Source organism: Carassius carassius, chromosome 12 (assembly GCF_963082965.1).
Source record: "Carassius carassius chromosome 12, fCarCar2.1, whole genome shotgun sequence".
Lineage (NCBI taxonomy): Eukaryota > Metazoa > Chordata > Actinopteri > Cypriniformes > Cyprinidae > Carassius > Carassius carassius.
In genome coordinates, this window is record NC_081766.1 from 5512199 (window position 1) to 5537547 (window position 25349).

General features: G+C 38.9%; 1 protein-coding gene across 3 annotated transcripts in view; it reads right to left on the bottom strand.

Moving 5' to 3' along the window:
• LOC132154528 (ephrin type-B receptor 1-B-like) overlaps positions 1 to 25349 on the bottom strand; it is a 228184-nt gene that overhangs the window by 41156 nt on the left and 161679 nt on the right. For 2 of the 3 annotated variants that reach the window (XM_059563116.1, XM_059563117.1), the window contains exons 5-6: positions 19450 to 19785; positions 1678 to 1802 (exon numbers count right to left, since the gene is read on the bottom strand). In XM_059563116.1, coding sequence (XP_059419099.1) covers positions 1678 to 1802; positions 19450 to 19785 — 461 coding nt within the window. Of the gene's footprint in view, positions 1 to 810; positions 1470 to 1677; positions 1803 to 19449; positions 19786 to 25349 lie in introns of those variants that run through there. The other variant, XM_059563118.1, reaches the window with a different exon arrangement.

Genomic DNA, 25349 nt, shown 5'->3' on the forward strand with positions numbered 1-25349 from the left:
CTAGCAAAATATGCTTTCAATTAACAATGCTTAATTTAGAAGAAAAAAAAGAATAAATATATATATATATATATATATATATATATATATATATATATATATATATATATATATATATATATATATACATTCAAATAATGATTTGTTAAAAGAGTGCTTTCTTTGATTTGACTGATAATTGAGGTTGAGGCTGCGTGATATATTTAGTATTCATCAAATATTTACAATAATTTAGTTGGTGATATAAAATTAAGTGAATATCACAATGATTGTAATTCACTTTCATTAGGACATTACGTTCTAGAATAATGAAAATTAATAATAATTAATAATATATATATATATATATATATAACATATAAACACACACACGTATACACTACTGTTCAATAGTTTGAGGTCAGATAAAAACTATATACATAACACTGAGGTCTGGAGTATTTGTGTGGAAAATAAAATAAAATAAAATAAAATAAAATAAAATAAAATAAAATAAAATAAAATAAAATAAAATAAAATAAAATAAAATAAAATAAAATAAAACCTTAAGTGTCCAATCAGAATTTAAAATCCACTTTTTGCCCATATAAAAATCTCAATATAAGATTCGAACAGTCTGTCCATACATTTGACAGCAAGAGTAAACTAATGCACTTATGAGACTGAAGTACAGCAACAGCAGGTTACTTATGTTTTATGCCATGAACATAAGTAATGAGTACTGTTTGGCTGTTCAGTCCAATAAATTAGTAAAACAATCCAACAATCTAAAATAATCAACATTTTAATAATTAGTAACAGATTACTTCACTCTAAACCTGACTTCTTACCAACACTTTTCTAATGCACTATAGAAAAGCTGATCTTGAATAGCTGATGTAAAGGCTGTCATTTGAATTAGTTTGTATGACAGCAGTGTGTGGAATATTACTAAAGCCCTTCATAATGTACAGACAGCTTTTAATATACGATTCTGTCTGTATATGTATGGAGGGCTGGAAAATATAGTGTGTGAAAGTGTTTTTATCAGACCTTGGCAAGTACATGATGCCAGACAGCCAGGTGGAGATATACTGTATATGATGGCAACATTTCAAAGGAACATCAGACGGGGAATATGGGCATAACTGCTGACGAGATGTGTGTTATTTAGTTTGTCCATCATGCTCTGCCATGATGTCTCTAAAAGGGGTGATGTCTGTGGAGCCTGTGTGTGTGTGTGTGTGTGTGTGTGTCTGTGTGTGTGTGTGTGTGAGTGTGTGTGTGTGGCGGCGGTAGGGGAGGCTCTGGAATCATTAAGTGTAATTGTTGTGAGAGAGTCTTGTGTTTCAGCATCTCTCTGCAAGAACCGGCCGGCAAAACAACTAAAACCCACCATCCGCCAGTCAATGCTGTCACCTAGCAACCCTCTGTGCCTCACTTCCTCATGATGTCATCACAACGGGATCTGCGAGATGTCCCTTAATTTCCTAGTTGCCAAAATCAAAGTTACCTTCTACTAGTTTAATGAAATGAATCGATTCTACAATGAATTGGACCTTTGAATTGCAATTTCTTCCATTTGACCCAATTACATCCTGCATTAATAGTGTTCAAATTAAACTCGACATGTCAAGAGCATTTGAAAAACCTTGAGGAAGAATCCAGACAAAAGTGCAGAACACCCGAATGTCTTACCTTCTCATAGTAGCGTAGCTCGTAATCGAGAATAATTCCATTGGGCTGTTCAGGCTGTGGCCATGACAACGTGATGCTTTTCATCGTCGAACTGACTTGATGCATTATGGGAACTATGGACGGAGCTGCAAAAGAGAGAGAGAAGGAAAACCAAGTAAAAAAAATAAATAAAAATCATTCCAAACAGCCATTTTCCCTGCTGTGTGCTTGGCTAGTGAATTGATCTGCCACTTTCAGAAATGAAGCTCGCACACACACACTGTATGATGAAAGAGTCAGAACAGAGGCTGACTGGCGTTGTTTAATAGCTTCGTGAGAATGTGCCCTTTGCAATAGAAGCCCATTCATTTCAAATGCTCTGATTGGCTACCGTGTGTTTCTGGCCTCTCTGTCTTTAAGGAATACACACCTGAGTGAACATGCACAGCCTCGAAATTAACACACTGCCCAATTCACCCCCCCCCCCCCCCCTCATTGCTTCGTCAAAGTAATACATCTCTACACTCACGTTTTAACATCACACACAGCCTGTTTTATTTGGTGAATAGACTGAGGCGAGCATATGGATGTCTCACAAGCGACTACAGACACAGATACACATTAGCACCTGCTAAACATCACACACAATCATCAAAAACAGACAAATCATTTCCTATCACTTTCTCTTTCTATCTCTCAAGGGAAACAAACAAATTAAGATTCATAAAAAAAAAATATATATATAAAATAAATAAAAAAATAATTGCTAATGATCAGAATATTAAAAAAGTTAAAATAAATAATAAATTACAAATTATACAATTAAATAAAATATAAATAATAAATAATATTAATAATAATAATATTTAATACATATTTTTAAATACTCAAATTACAATACTTTTAAAATATAAAGAAATATAGTTATCTATCCAAAACTGTGATTAAGACACCATATATGAACATTCAAGATAGATGCTCACAGGCTGTTGATATAATATCTTCTTCAGCATTCTCAGACTGTCTCTACACTTCATCCAGACTTTCATCTGATGCTTTTAAAATGGTGACTCAAGCAAAGTGTCCACAATCTTAGAGTCTCTCTCTTAATATCGTTCAAGATCTGTTGCTCGTCTTTACTCCACATTAGCAATTACTGGCACTCAGTCACTCACACTCACACTCACTCACTCACTCTCACTCTCTCTCTCACACACACACACACACACACACACACACACAGCTGCAAAAAGAGGCTGCGAGTGTTGAAATTGCTTTTCTGCAGTTTTTGTATCTCCATGTTGGGAAAGGATCCACCTTCTAAACACGCACAGACACACAGACGTTTGTTTTTGTGAAAAGTGGGGACATCCCATAGGCGTAATGGTTTTTATACTGTACAAACTGTATATTCTATGGCCCTACACCAACCCTACACCTAACCCTAACCCTCACTGGAAACTTTGTGCATTTTTACTTTCCCAAAAAAAAAACTTATTCTGTATGACTTATCAGTGTTTTGAAAAATGGGGACATGGGTTATGCCCTCATAAGTCACCTTCTCCTTGTAATACCTGTGTCATACCCATGTCATTATACAGAGTTGTGTCCTGATATGTCACAAAAACAAGAGCACACACACACACACACACACACACAAATAAATGTATAAAAACTTTAAAAAAAAAAAAAAAAACTTAAAAAAAAATTAAAGTTAAATAAAAATATCAATTCCAAAACATAAAAGATAAATAATAATCGGTATAACAAATATATTAATAATATAAATATAATTTTATCAAATAAATAAATCAATAAATCTATTTTGTTTTTACTGTATTTTGCAAGAAAGAACCTGATCTGGAACAATTTGACTGGATTAAAATAATTCCTTTCTTACAGCTCACTTGTCTGGTTGTTGTTCATGCATTCAGCCAATGCTATGCTTCAGAGAAACTTAGTATAAATGTCTGTGTAAATGTCTGATCTAATACTTCTCAAAGTCTGAATATTTATCACTCCACGCTGGTTGAATGTGTGTTTGCGTTTATCATGTGTCTGCCAAAAATCCAGCAGTTTCCTCCTCACAGCTGGCAGGAATCTTCCATCCTGACAAAGATTTGTGACTCTTCTCCTCTCATCACCCTCCATCAACCGTCCACATGTCTTTCTCTCTTCTTCTTTTCTGCCTCTGGTCCTCAATAGGACGACTGCTTCAACATTTACCACAGTCACTCTCTCTGCCAAACACATGTAAGTGAGAGACAATGCAAAAAGGACAAGAGAGCAAGATATGGCAGATGAATTCTAAACAACAGTTTCCTGAGCCAGACAACTTCTGCACCACTCTCCACGGGTCTCTGCTCTTTCACTCATGCCACATTTACTAGCAATGACACACACGTCACGATTTAATTTGATTTTGATTCACGAGTTTGCAATTTGATTCAATTCCAATTTCAATTCAGCACTGATTCATTTGGATTTAGACTTTATGCACCACAAAACAAGTGTGTAGCCATAGAGCAGTAGCTCTATAACATTAATGTTAAAGAGCAATTTGCTGACTTATTGTAGAGGTAACAAAACTGTGCATTGTATGTGCATTGGTGTCATAAGAAATATGATCATAAGATTTTATGATGACCCCCTTTTGTTTGTCAAGATGGCGCTGCTGGGTTTGGACGTCATCCAGGTCGCTCAGCTTACATTGTGTTTTTATTTACTTTTGTACTTTACTTTGCTCTCTCTTTTTGCACACATATCATCTGCACTGATCACTCACAACAAAGGAACACTTTTGGACATTGGACACCGCACCACTAACTTGTTTGAGGACACATTATCCCTCGACCCTTTCGTAACCATCTGAGATTCTCCGGAACGCTGAGATGTACAATGGCCACTTGAATAACCCACCGAGGCAATGGATCAATAAACACTGCAGGAAACGTGCTGGGATTCACAAGAGACTGAGGAAAAGAGCATACAGCCCTCCTCTGCCAAGCATTCTGCTTGCCAATGTCCAATCTCTGGAGAATAAGATGGATGTTCTTAGTGCCAGGATAAGTTTCCAACGGGACATTAGGGACTGTAACATCCTTTGTTTGTCTGAAACATGGCTTACAACCTCAGTCTCAGTCATTGCTGTAACGCCGTCTGATAACTTCTCTGTTTTAAGGATGGACAGGACAGTATAGGCCGGTAAATCCAAAGGTGGTGGAGCGTTTTTCATAATGCCGCAAAGATCTTACCTTCATGCTGTGTAAGTGCAAACAGAAGACAGAAGACAACAAGCACTGTGCTGAAAAGGGGTGGAGCTACAGCTGGATCAATAATCAATATTGTTTCATTAAAATGAAGATCAATTGAAATCGAGAAATATTGTACATTTATCTGAAACAGGACAGTAAATGAGACAAAGGGACCTCAGATCTTCGTTTTATCCATCAGGAACTGATTGGTCATTGTTAAAAAGTAGGTGTTACTTTACAAAACGGTTGCACTTGCTCCATCAGTCTGAACATGATGTGTCTGCATTTTCCCTTGACCATAAATACACAGACACACACACACACACACACACACAGGCAGTGAGAGAAAGAGCAAGAGATTCTTGAAGAGATTGATAGGGTGTGACTGTCATCCAAACACTGATAGCATGTACTAGACCCATAAAACCCGCCTGAGTGACAGCTAAATACAAATCACCCTATACTTCACCCCATGCTATTCTGTCTCACTCTCACCCTCTCTTTCTCTCCTCAAGCTTACTCATTTTCTCAAACACTTGCCCTCTACCAACACAATATCACATTTAACAAACATCAATCTAACAAAGAACAATATTAAAAAAAAAAAAAAAAAAAAAAAAAAAAGTGTCAGCGGTTTGTTCTGCATTTGGTGATACTGTTTACAGCATGTCTGTTGTGGTTAGTTGATGCAAGACAAATATAATGATCTGTTTTGGTTTATGGCTGCACTGCCATTACTATTAAATAAAGTGAATCTTACAGCAATTACAGCAGAGAGTAACTTTCAAAATGAACTTCCCTCCACACTCGATCAGTGATTTATTGATCTCCTGTGTGAATGTCTCTCCTTTATATGAACGGATTCAAACCTCTTATCTTCTCCAGCTGGTTTGTCGTCTGTTCTTCTCTGGAGTTTACTGTAGTGGCTCGTGGGAACAGTGTTTGCTGATAATTGGTTTTGTTACCACAGGTCTATGAGCTTGGTCTCGACGGAGCGATTGCGGTTTGTGCTTTGAACGAGAGATTAAAAGAGAGCAGCCTTATAGAAAAGTACTGTGGTAGTACCATGGTGCAGATTGCAACACCGCCACACTTCGTTATATAGTTGTACTGAATGAAATGCTTACAATTACGTAAAAACACACAAACATATAAGGACGACATGTACATTATATAAGAAAGAAAGAAAGACGAACACATAAATAATATGAATGTTCAACCATTCCCAGAATCCAGTGTTGGGAGTGCCCAAAAAATGACAAAAAATAAAATAAAAATTAGAACATTGCAGATAGCCTTCAGCTTCCTGTTTGGTGCATCATGGGGATAAAGTGCTGCAGTTCTGAAAAGAAAGTGTCTGAAATTGCTCATAAAGTTGGGAGGAACAAGCCATCAGATGAAATGACTGCTGACAATCCGGTTTCCCAAAGCAGAGAAAAAGACGTTATTTTGAAATAAATAACAATAAAACCTACAGTACAGGATGCTGGAAAGCAGCTATAAGTCTCCGAATGGCTAGTACTTGAAAACAACAAACACTCCCACGCTCTTTCAGCACAAACATTATCAAATGTCCTGTTTTCACAGAGTGCTGGGGAGATCGCTAAATGGATGTTTACCATTCCTCTGACCCTGGAGGGCTGGCAGACAAGAGACAATGACTGAAATTAATCATTATGTCTGAGAGTTTAGAGAAACAACCAAATTAGACAGAGAGAGAGAACACGGTAATCTAACAGCATTAAAGTTTTCTACTATAGCATCTACTATACCATTTAGAAAAGTCCAATACATAATTCATCAGTGAGGTATATTAAAATACACAAAATATGAAAGTTCATTTTAATGTCATAGTGGATCCTGTACTCAATGTTGTTTATAATCCTATAAAACAGTTCAGAAAAGCTTAATAGTATAGTTTCTAGATAAAAAGAAAGTATCAATGTACAATTAACTAAATTTTAGTATTGAACATTGTATAACTTTGGAACAATGTAAAACTCACATTGAACTACTGTGAACTATGGTGCTTTCTTGTTCTTTTTCGAGCTTCAAAGCCCCTGGTCACCACTTGCTTCCATTATTTGGAGTGACATGAAGTTGAGTAGCTGATTTATTTACAGAATTAACATTTTTAATCTAGAACGGAGCATTCAAACTAAAGGAACAGTGTGTCCTCCATCCAGTTTTGTGTCCAGTTGGAAATGGGTTTCGAATACACTTTTAAATCGGCCATATCAATGAGAGAATCACCAGACATACAGTCTAGATGTCAGTTTTGGAATTTAATAACCCTTCAGAACAGCAGGTCTGGTGGTCACACATAAAACCTTATATCCTGTAGTCTTTGCCCATGATTTTTGTCTTTCTATTCCTCTCTTCCTAACACAAGAAGTAGGTGTTTATTTTTGTTTAGACTATAGTAGCTTTGGACTAAAAAAAAATAAAATAAAAAATAAAATAATAATAATAATAATATTATATACCATAATGAAATAAATGCTTTTTTTATGATTAATTACTACAATGAAACATTTTATATTAAAATATAACATTTAGAAAAACAATTCTATTAAATACAGTTATTTAAATATAAATTATAATATAGAAAATATTAAAATAAAGCAGCATATATATATATATATATATATTGTTGCGAAGCATCAGCAGAGGCGGGATCCATTTGCAGCTTTATTTCGATAGTCAGACAAGACAGGGTCAATCACCAGTAGATACAATGGAGAAGGCAGAGCTGAGACAGAACCAGATACAGGCACAAGATCAGGGTAACTAGCAAACAATCACAGGAACAGGTCAATCCGAATCAGGGCAGGCAGAGAACAATCGATAAACGTTAAACAGTCCAGGTCAAAACAAGAAGGCAGAATAAATGGATACAAACGCTCAGAAGTGACAGCCGGGGCAAATCAAGACTTCGCGGTGAGTAGGAGTGAGTGAGCTGCTTATATGTGTGTGTGTATATTATTTGCAGGTGTGTGTGTAATTAGTCCTTGAAATGCGGCAGGATGGGAATTGGAGTTCAATGGGTACAGTCAAAATTCAGGTGAGAGTTTCCTCTGGTGGTGGGAAGGAGACAGCTCGGGAGCTTCCTTTGTAACAGAGCCCTCCCCCTGCGAGCGGCCCCTGACGCGAGGAAGCGACCGACGCCGGGGTCTACCACGAGGTCGAGGGGCAGGTTTTTCCGGATGCGTCTGATGAAACTCCTCTGTGGGTGTGGGGTCGAGGATATCTCCAGCTCTGATCCAAGAACGCTCCTCTGGTCCGTACCCCTCCCAATCGGCCAGATACTGGAGAGTGCCACCCCGGCGCCTGGAGTCAAGCTACTTGTGCACTCGATACGCCTCCTCGCCATCCACCAGAATAGGCGGGGGATTCTGCAGTCTGGCTTCATCCTCCGGTTCTCCTCCCGGACCACCAGCAGGTTTTAGAAGTGATACATGGAATGTTGGAGAGATACGATAATTAGTGGGCAGATCTAAACGGAATGAAACTGGAGTTATTTGTCTCAAGATTTTGAAGGGACCGACATACCTGGGACTGAGTTTTTTGCATGGGAGTCTGAGACGTAGATCTTTAGTGGAGAGCCAGACCCACTGTCCTGGGAGGTATACGGGGCTGAGGCGTCGGTGTTGGTTAGCCTGCTGTTCCTGTCTTCTTACTGCATGAAGTAGATGGGTATGAGCTCGGTCCCAGACCTCCTCACTGCGTTGCAACCAATCTGTGACTGAGGGGAGGTCGGTGGGCTCGCCAGCCCAGGGGAACAAGGGTGGTTGGAAACCTAGCACGCATTTGAAGGGGGTCTCCCCCGTAGCTGGCTTCATGAGAGAATTCTGTGCATACTCCGCCCAAAACAAGTACCTGCTCCAGTCCGTCTGTCGTCGTTGGCAATAGGATCGAAGGAACCGAATAATTTCCTGATTCAGGCGTTCAGTCTGTCCGTTGGACTGAGGATGATAGCCAGATGTGAGGCTAATGTTCACATTCAGATGTTTGAAAATGGCAGTCCAGACCATACTCTTGAGGTGAATTGAGGACCCCGGTCCGAGACAATGTCCTCCAGTAAACCGTAGAAACGAAATACATAATTGCACATTAGTTCAGCTGTTTCAAAGGAGGTGGGAAGTTTTGGCAGGGGAATTAGACGGCAGGCTTTGGAAAATCGATCGATAATAGTGAGGATAGTAGTATTACCTTGTGAGTTGGGAAGATCAGTGATTAAGTCGATGGCGATGTGACACCATGGGCGTTGTGGTGTGGGCAGTGGTTGTAGCAGTCCTGCTGGTAGCTGTCTGGGGGTTTTAGACATGCTGCAGATGGTGCAGTTCTGGACGAATTTGGTGGTATCAATTAACAGAGTGGGCCACCAGAATTGGTTCTTGAGCAGATGTGCTGTGGCAGTGATACCGGGGTGACCTGAACTGGGTGACACATGTACCTGGGTTAATAGGCGTTCTCGTAGGGATTCTGGAACATTGGTGAGATCTGCGGGACATTCAGGAGGTGGCGGGTTCTGACGATTCAGACTGTTAATTTCAGTCATGATGTCCCACTGCACAGGGGCAAGGAGAAGTTTTGCGGGAAGAATACTGTCATTGGCGATTGAGCAGACCATTTCCTCAGTTTGACGAGAGAGTGCGTCAGCCTTGGTATTTTTTGAACCAGGTCTATACGTTACAGTAAACTGAAATCTTGTGAAGAACAACGCCCACCTTGCTTGTCTGGGGTTTAGTCGTTTGGCCGAGCGGAGATATTCGAGATTCTTGTGGTCGGTGAGAACTACAAATGGGTGTGATGTTCCCTCCAGCCAGTGGCGCCATTCCCCTAGTGCTAATTTCATGGCCCGACGTTCACGATTGCCCACATCGTAGTTCCGTTCTGCTGCCGTTAATTTGTGAGAAAAGAAGGCACAGGGATATAACTTCGCTGGTGATCCATGGCATTGAGACAGTATAGCGCCTACCCCGGTGTTAGAAGCGTCAACCTCGACAATGAAGGGGTGGCCTGGATCCGGATGTCGGAGGATGGGCGCTGAAGTGAACCGAGTTCTTAGTGCATCGAAGGCCTGTTGCGATTCTGAAGACCAGGTTAATTTGGTGGATTGACGTTTAGTCATGGCAGTCAGAGGAGCGGCGATAGAACTAAAGTCTCTAATGAATCGCCGGTAGAAGTTTGCGAATCCTAGGAAGTGCTGCAACTCTTTGACCGTCCGCGGGAGCGGCCATTCCAGGACTGCCTTTACCTTCCTCTCATCCATTGCTACCCCCTCCTCGCTGATCACATACCCCAAGAAAGTGGTGCTTGTTTAATGAAACTCACATTTCTCTGCCTTTGCGTAGAGTTGATACTTAATTAGGCGTTGTAACACCGTTCTGACCTGACGAATGTGTTCCTCGAGGGAATTTGAGTACACCAGAATGTCATCGATGTACACGATTACTCCCCTGTTAAGCATATCCCGAAACATATCATTCATGAAGGATTGAAAGATCGATGGACTGTTAGCTAGGCCGAAGGCCGATGTGAATCAGGTTGTAAGCATTGCGCAGATCCAATTTAGTGTAGTACTTAGCCTGGCGGAGTTGTTCTAGGGCTGCTGGAACCAACGGCAGGGGATAACGGAATTTCACAGTGATGTCATTAAGGCCGCGGTAATCGATGCACGGCCTCAGTCCTCCGTCTTTTATCTTTACAAAGAAGAACCCGGCCGAGGCAGGAGACGTCGAGGGTCTAATGAATCCTTTGGTTAGTTCTTCTTCGATGTAAGTTTTCATAGCCTCTGATTCTGGTTGCGATAATGGAAAGATCCTCCCCTTAGGAGTAGTGGCGCCGGGCATCAGATCGATGGCGCAATCAACTGATCGGTGAGCGGGGAGCTGTGATGCTTTCCTCGTACTGAAGGCTTCTGCTAGGTCTGCATATTCGGTGGGCAGACTTACTCTCTCCGTGTTCTGAACAGGTAGAGAAGAGTCAGGAAGGGCGTCCGTGTGATCAGGTAGGGTCCCATTGAGTGATTTGCCCCTCCCTCCAGGAGATGTGTGGATTGTGTTTGCGCAGCCAGGGTAGTCCCAGAATGACAGTGTGATTGGGTGAAGGGATGACGTAGAACGTGATGTGCTCCGAATGAAGGGTTCCTATTTGGAGTTTTACCTCCTCTGTGACAGATAAAACTCTCCCCTCTCCGATGGGTCGGCCATCTAGCGCCTCCACAGCCAAAGGAAGATCACATGGGGTCAGTTTGATTTTATGTTGCAGGGCAAATCCATGTGACACAAAGTTACCAGCTGCCCCAGAATCTAATAGTGCAGTAGTGGGAATAGCATAATCATTAATGGTTATGATAACTGGCAACCTTATGCTCGGGGAAGAGGGAGTGACGCGGGTACTGACACTCACCGTTCGGGGTTTAGATGATGGGCGAATCGAGCAAGAGGAGATCCTGTGTCCCGCCTGGCCGCAGTAAAGGCATAGTTGGTTCTGCATACGGCGTTCCCTTTCCTCGGGAGTGAGATGAGTAAATCAGAGTTGCATCGGCTCTGCTGCCGTGCTGGTGTCCGGCGGGAATAGAGACAGGGCTCGGGAAGGACGACGTGAGCAGATTAAATTGTCAATCTGGATAGTGAGATCAATGAATTCACTCAGGTTTCTCCCCTCATCTCGGCAAGCCAGCTCTGACTGGAGGTCTGAGGTCAATCCACTTCGGAACAGAAGTTTCAGTGTGTCCTCTACCCAAACTGTCTGGGCGGCGAGAGTTCGGAACAAGAGAGCATATTCAGCCGCCGTACTCCTTCCTTGTGCCAGTGTTAACAATTGATCCCCCGCACTTTTCCCCTCCGCAGGATGTCCGAAGACCTCTCGAAACTGTTGAAGGAATGTCGTGAAGGTGGGAAAATGAGGAGCCGTCCGTTCCCCAAACTGTGGTGGCCCAGTCCAGCGCTCTCCCGGTAAGTAGTGAGCACACAAAGACAATGCAGCTAGAGTCTGTGGGGTATAGTGAGGGTTGCTGATTAATGAACAGCGAGCACTGAAGAAAGAACCCTTTGCATCGGGCAGAATTTCCGTCAAATTTCTCCGGGACTGCCAATCGTGGGCTTACTGGAAGGCCGTGGTGGGATTGGAAGCCGGGGCTTGGGGAACGGCGTTTGCGGCCGCGGCTGGTGTTGGTTGTAACCCCAGCAGTGCCTTCACTAACTCATCGGTGAGGGTGGTGAGCTGATTTAGTTGGTGATGATGCAGGGCGAGCTGGGTCCCCTGTGCAGATAGCTCAGTGGAGAACTGCATTAATGCTGCTGGATCGCTTTGTGGCGAAGTCTTCTGTTGCGAAGCATCAGCAGAGGCGGGATCCATTTGCAGCTTTATTTCGATAGTCAGACAAGACAGGGTCAATCACCAGTAGATACAATGGAGAAGGCAGAGCTGAGACAGAACCAGATACAGGCACAAGATCAGGGTAACTAGCAAACAATCACAGGAACAGGTCAATCCGAATCAGGGCAGGCAGAGAACAATCGATAAACGTTAAACAGTCCAGGTCAAAACAAGAAGGCAGAATAAATGGATACAAACGCTCAGAAGTGACAGCCGGGGCAAATCAAGACTTCGCGGTGAGTAGGAGTGAGTGAGCTGCTTATATGTGTGTGTGTATATTATTTGCAGGTGTGTGTGTAATTAGTCCTTGGAATGTGGCAGGATGGGAATTGGAGTTCAATGGGTACAGTCAATATTCAGGTGAGAGTTCCCTCTGGTGGTGGGAAGGAGACAGCTCGGGAGCTTCCTTTGTAACATATACATATATATATATATATATATACATATATATATATATATATATATATATATATATATATATATATATATTTATATATATATATATTTATATATATATATATATATATATTTATATTATATATATATATATATATATATATATATATATATATATATATATATATATATATATATATATATATATATATATATATATATATATATAATTTTTTTTCCAACACTTAAGTCATTCTCGGATCAGAACGGTTTGGAGAAGAAAAAAAATATATATTTTTCAACAGCCGTGATTTATAGATTTAAAAAAATCCATAACTGCAGTAACAATCCCCCAGTGTACCATACATTTAAAAAAAAATCACTTTCACAACCCCATTAATTCATCAGTTTGTCTCTCCGTGCAGGAAATGAGATACTCTACATGCTGTGATACACATTGATTAGCCTGTCATATGTCCTTAGCAATTATTTGTAATAGACTAAGATTCCAAATACACATGTAATATTATACATTAAGATGAATGGACAGAATGTAAGATAAGATGGAGCCCAGGCAGCTGGGTCTTTACCGATGTTCCCAGCAGCCATTTGTGAGTTTGTGGACACTATGAGTACGTGTTTCTTTACTTTAGCTGTGGAAACAAGGACGTTATGCTTTTGTGTTGCCCACAAGCTTTGAAAAGTTGACAAAAAAACAAACCTACAGACTATATAATGTGCAATAACTACACCCTCCATGCATCTGAAAGGTCAGCTCCCACTCCCACCCCACCTGTCCTGCCGTATGTGCCCAGACCAATCGCACCGAATGCAGTCTGTAAATGCCAAACACTCGCTGGGTGTTTTCTTCTCCAAACCACTGAACCCATAAAGAAACACAAGGTGCCTCTGGGTGAATAAAGAGCCCAGTTCAGCGCTTGACCTGTTACGATGAAAATAACCACAGTCACCATCACGACTCCAGTGACATTTTCATCTCAATCGCTTAGTGGGGAAATATCAGCCGGTTTTTGTTTTCTTGTTGATGAAACATTTAGCTTATCCCATTTTTATCAGCTAGTTTTTTTTTCGTAGACAGACATTAATATCAACAAATAAACACATTTTCTTTCTTTCTCCTCTCATATTTTCTCTTTTTGAATTTGTTGTATGTATATGGGCACTGCCGTTGAAAAGCTTGGATCAGTAAGATTTTTTTATATATTTTTTTATGACAACCAATCATGCATTTATCTGATAAAAAATAAAATAAAATCATATTATTGTGAGACATTTTTTTAAAATTATAATATACTTTAATGTAATTTATTCCTAAAATGAAAAGATGCAACTATCCAGACATTTCTCTGGTCTTTACTGTCATGTGACACTTTAGTTATCCCCTGCACCTGTGTTTCCCCAATTATCCTGTCTTTATAAGCCCTATTCCATTCAGTCTGTGTTTGACATTTCTTGAATGTCTTTTATGTGCTCAATGTTCCCCATCTGGATTATTCTAGACTCTCATTTCATGAATTCCTCATGTAGCGTGACAATTTTAATTTTTTCTTTTTTTATAATGTCGATACTTTATAAAGCTAAATTAAGATGCAAGACATGTTTACTTATTAAAAAAATAATAATTTAAATTGTACGTTTAATTTTTTTTTTACAAATAGTGTAAGACGTTAGTCTCTTTAACTGTATTGTGTCCAATTGGCAGTAAAGTATGAACAGCAATCGACAGATGATGTGTTTGAGAAACCTGTTTGAAAAGTCATTATTTTTTTTGTAATTCCACTTAGCAAGGAGATCACACACTTCACACTACTTTGTTCTACAAAATTTGAACAGACTCTTCATCAAAATCTTACCGATTCCCCCAAAGAGTCCCTGAAATCCAGCAGAGATACAGAGCTGTTCTACAAAACCACTGAACTGTACTTTTTTTTAAACCAGCTCTATTGAAAACCTCTTTCAGACAACTTTCATGGACGAAATTAAATCCTGACTGAGCTTTAATTAAGCCAATTTTAAAACCTTTAGGGTGTACTCACACTAGCCTGTTTGAACCGTGCCCGAGTGCGTTTGACCACCAAAGCGCGGTTCATTTCACTAGTATGAGTGCTCCGAACTGTGCCCGGGCGCGGCTCGATTAGCCGGCCCTGGCCCGCTTGGAAGAGGTGGGCCAGAGCACGGTTCAGTTGGACTCGGGCGCGGTTCGCATGCAGTGTGAGCGCTAACCGTGCTGGAGCACGGAACAGGACGCGTGGCGTCACGGTTTTGCGACGCTCCAAAAGTGCCGCTGCAAAGTCCTTGCTGCACTTCAGCTGGTACCTTGCAAACCTCCTCATACGAGCAGCACGATTACGTGAAAATTTTTGCGCCACTAAGGCGACACATCTGTTTAATAACAGGCTGTGAGAGGGCTGTGGACCAACGTGGACCAAACGACACAAAATTATCCACAAAGAAAACAGAGCGATGGACTCCATTGTGTTCAGAGAGCGCCGCTCTTCCTGTTTATCCCGAAACCGTCGCACCATAATGACGTAGGCGTGCTCCGGCACGAATGCTGAAACCCTATGTGAGTGCAGGCCAGAGGGGGAGTGGGGAGGGGGGACAATCGTACTCGGGCCCGGTTCATGGCAACTGTGCCTAGTGTGAGTACACCCTTAGTCTCCTAACTTCCCCAGGACTAAGCATATGCATTAATTCCCCTGTTTTTGGTCTCTTTCTATCACCATTGGGCATTTCCATCAGGTACAAGAACACAATCACCACTTAACGCCAAGACCCTACGGCACAGGAAGGGCCCATTAATGGCAAAAAGTCTCATTACGGTCTCCAAAATGATAACAACTGAGGAGAGCATGGCTCTTAAGCATCTATTTGTCAAGAGCAGCATTTAACTCTCACACATACACACTCCGCGGTGGCCATTAGAGCCACCTGTTAATCAGCTCTTTTTACCTCATTGTTCTGCTCTTGTACATTTAGGAGGAAAACTCTGCAGGTGTCTGATTCCGTGTTATGATCTCTTTGTTTGTTTGCTCTGACTCCCAGCATCACGAGAGGAGCGATTACATGACACTCTGCTGCAGATTGTGTGCAGTCATGTCTGAACTGCTGTTCAAGGACTCTGTTCAGCTGGAAACAAGCATCACACTTGAGCACCAATTACGCCAATTAACTCCAATTAGACTGGATCAAAACAAGCAAACTAACAGGTGATCGAGACAGGACTAATCACAGTATAGGAGGAAATAGTTATATGAAAAATGTCGACAGAAGAAAGAACATAGTTGGAATCACATTCAGAACGATCTTTCTAGCTTTTTTCCATCAGAATCCAACTGACTTTGAAAAGCTTGAGCACATAAGTGGCAGATGGCATAACTGCAATGCGTGATTATAATAAACAGAAGTTATTGTCCACTTTTACTGATGCTAATATAGTTATCGTTGTAGTTGCAGTATCTTCATAATGACCATTCTTGATTTGAACAGGCCTTAAGAGATGCCAGAAATAGAACGGTTCTTGTGATAATAATTTCCAACAAATCTCCCCCACCAAAGATTTCCTATCTCATTACAAAAGCCAAAAACAAATCTCAGACCTTATTTAAATGAAATGGTTTAACTGATCAAAAAACCAACAGCAGGCCCCTTGATGAACCCTTTATCAACAGCATGCCTTCAAACCATGAGTTATTAAGGGAGGTAAACAAAATTATTACAAACACCAACAATATTCAACATCCTATTATTTTCAGTCAGCTTGAAGGCTGCTTTAAAACATAAGAGCAAAAATCAGCCTCAAATCCAAAACGAAGCTTCTAATCTACAGAGAGCAACAGAACTTCTCAGAAGAGCTATGTTAAGATATAGCTGCTGGCAGGTTTGTACTACATTTGGCTTCTAACTGACTGTTTATGACTCTACGGAGTCTTCACACATCCAAACAAACCCAAACACATTCGCTCTACTCCTTTTCCTCAAGAGACAGAGGGAGACACTTTGTTTTTAACACATGCTACAACAATATCCTTCCTAAATATGTTTGTTTATTTCTTTATTAAAGTCTCAGCTTTCAAATCTTTTACATTCTATCAGGAAATTCAAACAATGAATGCCATTTTGACGCTTTTAAATGTGATAGATGGCTGTAAAGATTTTTTTCCTTAAGAAAATTAACTATCAATATCGCCAGATATCATTCTGAATAATATCGGTGAGGGTGAGCAGCTTCAAGTACCTTGGTGTAAACATCTCCGAGGACCTGACTTGGACTACACACATTCAAACACAGGTTAATAAAGCCAGGCAAAGACTGTACCATCTGGGACAGCTGATGAAATTCAGGATCTCACCAGCAATCCTGAAAGCGTTCTATTCAGGGGCTATAGAAAGTGTATTTACTCAGTGTATCTCAGTGTGGTATGGGAACAGCTCAAGTCAAGAAACCCTGCAGAGAGTTGTGCGCTTAGCTGAGCACATCTCTGGGTATGCTTTCCCCTGTCTGCAGGACATCTACCTCAAACGCTGCAAAAGCAGAGCTGTTAAAATCAAGGACTCTATCCACCCCAGTAACCATCTTTTCACTTTGCTGCCATCTGGTAAGTGCTTCCATAGCCTGATGGCAAAAACCGAGAGATTTAGGAAGAGTTTCTTACCCTAGGCCATCAGGCTCCTAAACTCAAATCCAGCCTCTTAACATCTTCATGTCTCCACTTAATGTTCACTTTATCAGTAAGACCTTCATCATTCACTACCTCACATTGATACACTGACAGTGTCAACCTGTTTGCACATTTGCCTCTTGTACATTCCTGTGTATCTTAATATTTAAGACTACAGTATAATGCACATATGCACATTGTACATCCCTGTGTATCTTAATATTTAAGACTACAGTTTACTTTCATTTTTATATTTTATTCTTATATTTTTATTGTTTACTTTTATTTCATTCTTTCATAGCTATATTTATGTATATTTTCATCTGTGTTGTATTCTTTATTAATTGCACTGTCCATGGAGTGGACCTGACTCACATTTCACTGCTGGTTATATATGCTCTATATAATTGTGTGTGTGACGAAAAAAAATCTTGAATCTTAAATCTTGAATATTGGCAGAGAAAATTCAGTATCTGCACACTGTCATTTTTCATTGATAATAAAAAAAAAGCCTCATTTTTATATTTTATAAACTTAATCAAAGACAAAAATACTTATATATTATATAAAAATAGTTAATAAATACTATTTTGATTAAAAAAATAAAAAAATTAAAAATAAAGTTTCTTGTCCTGTATCAATTTTCATTGAATGTAAAGTATGAAGTAGTATAATAGTAATAATATAATATATTAGTATGTTCACCCAAAAAGAAGATATTTTGAAGAAGAAAATATCAGAAAAGAGAAAAGAAGGAAAAAAAGAGAGAAAGAAAGAAAGAAAGAAAGAAAGAAAGAGCTCTTTTGACTTGAATGTGCTAAAACCCCTAAGAAAACTTTAGCAACCACAAAGGAAGTGCTTCAGCATGAGTGAGTACCACTCTAGTGAAAAGTCTAGTTAAATTTTCACTTGTGTTGTGCAAAAACCAAAAGATCAAAGGGAACAAAATGCTGCCGTAAATTGAAACTTAAAATGTTCTCATAGCTGAGACTGAAGGTTTCCACAATTTAAGGATGAAAATCCACCCCACATGCTAAATTATCCACAAGCATTAACTTTGATCCGGTAGGGGGGCCCCGATGGAAGCCACTAAACTCTCAGAACTACAGTTTTTGGGTGCCCTCATTTCAGGGCTGAATGTATTAAGAAACAGTGACACGATCAAGGGTGTTTTTCATACTGGTCCCGCTGATAAAGATGAAAGCGCCGAACCCGACGAATGTGTCTTGGCGAGATCCGCACAAACTTTTAACATACCAACTGCTGCGATGCTTCTGTAGAGCTTTTCAGTGAAAGCAGAAAATTGAAATGACAGGGGAAGTGAAGGAGGTGGAGAAAGATGGGCTGCCCTCAAAAACTGAAAGAGGAGCTCTCAAGGAAATGATCAGGACGCATATCTTTTAGCGCAGGTCAAACTAGGTGATGTTTTCAATTTTGACTTCCTGCACAGTCCAGCGAGCAGCTCGAAATGTTGAAACTGAACACTTCACTCTTAATATCCTGCCATCAGCGCTATTGAGGCCAAACGACCACTTGGAGCCTTTTTAACGTGAATGAAATGAGAAACTAGATTGGTGAAGGTAATGAAAATATAATGAAAGTAGAAACAAAACTGGTCAAACCTGGTCAAACCGTACAATATATAAGTATGTTTCAGACCACAAATAAGGGAAAACATTCTACTGGCACAATTTATGCATATATATTCTGAATTAAAAATAATAGCAATAAACAGCTTATAATCTTCTTCTTTTTTGTACTATAGAAAGATTAATATATTACCATATACTATAAATATATACTATTACTTAAGATTATTATATTGCTACCATAATTGAAAAATTATTAAGACCAGTTAAACCAATAAAAATACTGAATCAGTCAAGATGTTGCATCTCCAACTAGCTTGTAACAGTAACACATCACATTGATTGTTGTAAAACATGAAATGTAAACCGGTTTAAACTGGTTCTTCATCAGCAGTGTTATTCTGTTGCTGTGGACTGTATTGATTTGCATAAGCTTGCTTAATCAAGCAGAATCATATCATGATTCATTATCAAGTAATCACTCACCAGCCTGGTTGGTTGTGATGTCTATGGAGATGTGTTGGGCAGGATACGGGCTCTTGTTGGTGACGGCATTTACTGCCTGGATCTCAAAGGTGTAGAGAGTGTGTGCCAGCAGGTTACTGATGAAGACTCTGGATTCGGTCAGTCCCAGCTGCTGGGGCTGAAATTCCACATTATCGTCGCAATGGGAGCAGGAACGGCGGTCCGCCTGGCATTTCTTACAAATAATATTGTACACAACATCATCACGGCCACCTGTCTCACGTGGAGAGTGCCACTCCAGAGTCACGGAGGTCTCGTTCACAATAGAGATGACGTTTCTTGGTCCAGAGGGAACACCTGATGAGAGAATATGAAGACGTGTGAGAACACTTCAATTCACTAAGCAAACTATGAAAATTATGCTTCTAAAGAAATGATAACAGCAAAGATTTGCATTTGTCTAGGCTCTTTAAATTACATTACTGTTATTACAATGGCTTTTTATTAAATTACAGTTTTTACACTTGAATAATAGAAAATGACTATTTTAAGAATAATTTTGTGAGTTGGAAAACTAATTTCTTTAGAAAACATATAATCGCAGGATATGCTTACTGCAAAAATAGAAATCTATATTAGAGTGGGAGCATGTTTCTTTCATGGCCTGAATGAAAACCTTTTTTTTGCAGTTACATTCCTCTCGAAAAAAGGAATAGTTCACCCCGAAATGAACTTCTATTTTAATTTAGTCACCTTCACTTAACTGCAAACCCGTACTGTATGACTTGCGTTCCTCCATTGAACAAAAAAGGTGAAATTCAAGAGAAGTTTACTGGTCACACTTGTTCCTACAATTACAAAGAATGTAGATCGAAGCTTTCATGCTTCAAAAAAAAAAAAAAAAAAATTGTGCCTATACTATTAAAATACTGTAGCTACATGTACCAAGTTTTCTAAAGTCATACAATAGCTTTGTAGAACAATCAGACTTTGAAATCACAATTTTTAACTGATTATCGACCCAGATGATTAAATCAGTTAAAACTGACCTCAAGAACAGAATCAATTTGATTTGTGAGTGCATGAATCATTTCATTGGAATCAACCAGTTCATGTTGATGTGACTCGAGAGATTCACAAATCATCTTTGCTTCTCTCAAACTGCCAAGATTTATGAAAAATAAAAAAAATTAAAATAAAGTCATAAAGGTTTAGAATGACATGATGATTAGTAAATTATTTCTGAAGGATCATGTGACACTGAAGTCTGGAGTAATGGCTAATAAAAATTAAGCATTGCATCACAGAATTAAAATATATTCCAAAACATATTATAATAAAAAACAATTATTTTAAATTGTAATAATTTATCACAATACTATACAATACATTTTTTTTCTGTATGATTAATTATATAAATGCAGCCTTGATGAGCCTAAATGTTTTCTTTAATTCTTACTAATTCCAGACTTTTGAATGACATTGTATAAAACTGTCTCTCAGCTATTAATGTTTCAATTCTCTATACCATTTAATTACAACTATTCTTAGTTTTTACAGCAGATTTCACTTGTCAGCTGTTGATATATGACAGTAAATCTTGTCCATGTGGTTAAAGTTCAAATATCCATTTTCTACTCAGCTCCTAGAAAGTCTTACAGAAAAGCGATGTGTTGTGTGTTTCCTTTTAGCTGCTGTCTCAGTCCCAGAGCGATGTGTAACTGTTTATAATTACCATGCAGAGTGGCGGCCCCCGAGCAACCATACATCAGCCCACTAACTTAACACTGAGAGCGGCTTTTCATCGACAATCAGAATAAGGGATAAAAACAAGGTTCTAGTAATGGCTCTTTATCTCAGCCTCCTGGATCCATTCCTACACATTTATCTTCCCACTATATAGCCACAGGGAAAACCATATTGTATTTCTCATAAAACAATGACTTCCCCCAGCTCACAGAACATCCGGCCAGGAACTGAGGATTTACAGATCCCGGTAAGGTTGTGATGTTAACTATAGACTGCAACAGAACCAGACGAGAACCAGGGAAAACTCTGGAACGAATATTCAGGTTTGATTTTCATGAGCAGCCACTTCCATGAGAACATTTGAGTGACTTCTTCTTGAAATATCAAACCTAGTGAGGAGATGTTCCAGCTCTGGAAGAAAGAGAAGAATGATACACCAGCCTGTCTGAAATCCTGTGCTGACCAGCTGTCCCCCATCTTCACACAGATCTTCAACATATCGCTGGAGCTGTGCGAAGTCCCTTCATGCTTCAAACGCTCCACCATCATCCCCATCCCAAAGAAATCCAAAATTACAGGACTAAATGACTACAGGCCTGTGGCTCTAACGTCTGTAGTCATGAAGTCATTTGAAAAACTGGTGCTGGCCCACCTGAAAGATATCACTGGACCCTTGCTGGATCCTCTTCAGTTTGCCTACAGAGCAAACAGGTCTGTGGACAATGCAGTAAACATCGGACTGCATTATGTTCTGCAACACCTAGACAGACCAGGGACTTATGTGAGGATCCTGTTTGTGGACTTCAGCTCGGCCTTTAACACGATCATCCCAAACCTCCTCCTGCCCAGACTAACTCAGCTCTCCATGCCTACCTCTGTCTGTCAGTGGATCAACAGCTTCCTGACAGACAGGCAGCAGCTAGTGAGGCTGGGAAAATACACATCCAGCACCCGTACAATCAGCACCGGAGCTCCCCAGGGCTGTGTTCTCTCCCCACTGCTCTTCTCCCTGTACACTAACGATTGCACATCTAAGGACCCCTCTGTCAAGCTCCTGAAGTGTGCAGATGACACCACACTCATTGGCCTCATTCAGGACGGTGACGAGTCTGCTTACAGACAGGAGGTTAAAGAGCTGGCTGTCTGGTGCACTCTCAACAACCTTGAGCTTAACACGCTCAAAACAGTGGAGATGATCGTGGACTTCAGGAGAAACCCTCCTGCCCTTCCCCCACTCACCATCATGAACAGCACTGTGACTGCAGTGGAGTCATTCAGGTTCCTGGGCACCATCTCTCAGGACCTGAAGTGGGACATTCACATTGACTCCATTATGAAAAAGGCCCAGCAGAGGTTGTACTTCCTTCGCCAGCTGAGGAAGTTTAACCTGCCACAGGAGCTGCTGAAACCGTTCTACTCCACCATCATCGGATCCATCCTCTGCACTTCAGTAATTGTCTGGTTCAGCTCAGCTTCTAAATCGGACCTCAGAAGGCTACAGAGGGTAGTCAGGACTGCTGAGAGAATCATCAGTACAACCCTCCCTTCTATTCAAGAACTGTACTCCTCCAGAGTGAGCAAAAGGGCTGGCAAAAAATCACTCTGGACCCCTCACATCCAGCACACTCCCTCCTTGAACTGTTGCCATCTGGTCGACGCTACAGAGCTCTGAACACCAGAACAACCAGATACAGGAACAGTTTCTTCCCTCAGGCAATCCATCTTAAGAACAGCTGATAATAACTGTGGAACACACTACACTATTTATATTCATATACACATACACTTATTTATTTAACACACATACTTAGCGTACACTTAAATTATTTGCACATAATATACATGTACATACATAAATGCTCATTGTAATATACCTGCCATACATTGTCAATTTGTATATTGTCATTCCATACCTACTTATTTGTATTTTTTGTATTTTTTATTCCTTATTGTGTTTTTTGTTCTGTCGCTGTTATGTTGCACTGCGGAGCTTCTGTCGCGAAAACGAATTCCTCGTATGTGTGAACATACCTGGCAATAAAGCTCATTCTGATTCTGATTCTGATGATTTCACTCAGACTAAGACACAATGAGCTATTGTGAAGGCAATGCCTTGTGGGAAAGATCAGGGGCTACTGGGGACCTAAACATAGAGGGCCGATGACAGAATTGACCTCGAACTCTGGCGACCCTGATGATTAGCCAATCAGGAGGAGGAGGTTTAAATTCCAAATGGAGACTTCTGACAGCTCTCTATAAAGATAATATATTAAAATACATTAAAAAATGGTTTCAAATGTTGAGGTCTTTTCAGATTCTTATAATATAATATAATACAAAAACATATGTATATATAATTTGACAGACGGACAACAAATGTTATTTATATATACAAAATGTTATTGGTCAACATTTTGGCAGTCTTTGGGACAGCCTCAAGCCTACCGGTTTTCATCCAAAATATCTAAAATTGTGTTCCAAAGACGAACAAAGCTTTTAAAGGTTTGGAACGACATGGGGGTAAGGGATTAATCACAAACTTTTCATTTTTGGGTGGAGTAACCCTTCATCAAATACTATTTTGATAAATAAATTAAAAAGTTTCTACAACCACACAGACAATGTGTGCAAATTAATTTTAACTCTCAGTGGAAACGGTCTTGATGAATTTCACCCATTATTATTGATAGAAACTATCATACTGTGTCTACAAACACACAATTGGCCAACATTTTGGGGTCAGTATATAGTCTTATATGGGTCAAAGTGATTTATTTTTCTTTTATGCAAAAAATCATTAGGATATTAAGTAAAGATCATGTTTCCATGAAGATATTTTGTACATATCCTACTGTAAATATATAAAAAATATATATTTTTTGATTAGTAATATACATTGCTTAGAATTCATTTGGACAACTTTAAAGGTGATTTTCTCAGTATTTTCATTTTTCAGATTTTCAAATGTATCTCGGTCAAATATTGTCCAGTCCTAATAAACCATACATCTATGGAAAGCTTATTTATTCAGATGATGTATAATTGACACTTAAGACTTGTAATGTGGTCCAGGGTCACACACATACACATATACAGTACATATATATAAATACATATACATATATATATATATATATATATAAATACATATACATATATATATATATATATATATATATATATATAAATACATATACATACATATACATATATATATATATATATATATATATATATATATATATATATATATATATACATGCAGTACAGACCAAAAGTTTGGAAAGTTTATTTTTAATGTTTTTGAAAGAAGTTTCTTCTGCTCATCAAGCCTGCATTTATTTGATCAAAAATACAGAAAAAAATGTAATATTGTGAAATATTATTACAACTTAAAATAATAGTTTTCTATTTGAATATACTTCAAAAAAATTATTTATTCCTGTGATGCAATGCTGAATTTTCAGCATCATTACTCCAGCCTTCAGTGTCACATGTAACATCCAGTCTATCACATGATCTTTTAGAAATCATTCTAATATTCTGATTTATTATGAGTGTTGGAAACAGTTCTGCTGTCTAATATATTTGATGAATAAAAGGTTCAAAAGAACTGCATTTATTCAAAATAAATAAAAATTTCTAATAATATATATTCTAATAATATATTTTCTTTACTATCACTTTTTTATCAATTTAACACATCCTTGCTGAATAAAAGTATTTATTTTATTTAAAAAAAAGAAAGAAAAAAAATTACTGACCCCAAATTACTGACCAGTAGTGTATATTGTTATTACAAAATATTTATATTTTAAAAACATAGCTTCTTTTTTTTTTATTTTTTTTTTTACTTTTTATTCATCAAAGTATCCTAAAAAGTATCACATATTCTGAAAAAATATTAAGCAGCAGAACTGTTTCCAACTTTGATAATGAATCATCATATTAGAATGATTTCTAAAGGATCATGTGATAATGATCCTAAAAATTCAGCTTTGCATCACAGAAATAAATTATAATTTAAAGTATAATACTTTTAAAAACAATTATTTTAAATTGTAATAATATATCACAATATTAAATTATTTTCTGTATTTTTGATCAAATAAATGCAGGCTTGATGAGCAGAAGAAACTTCTATCAAAAACATAAAAAATAGTAATGTTTCC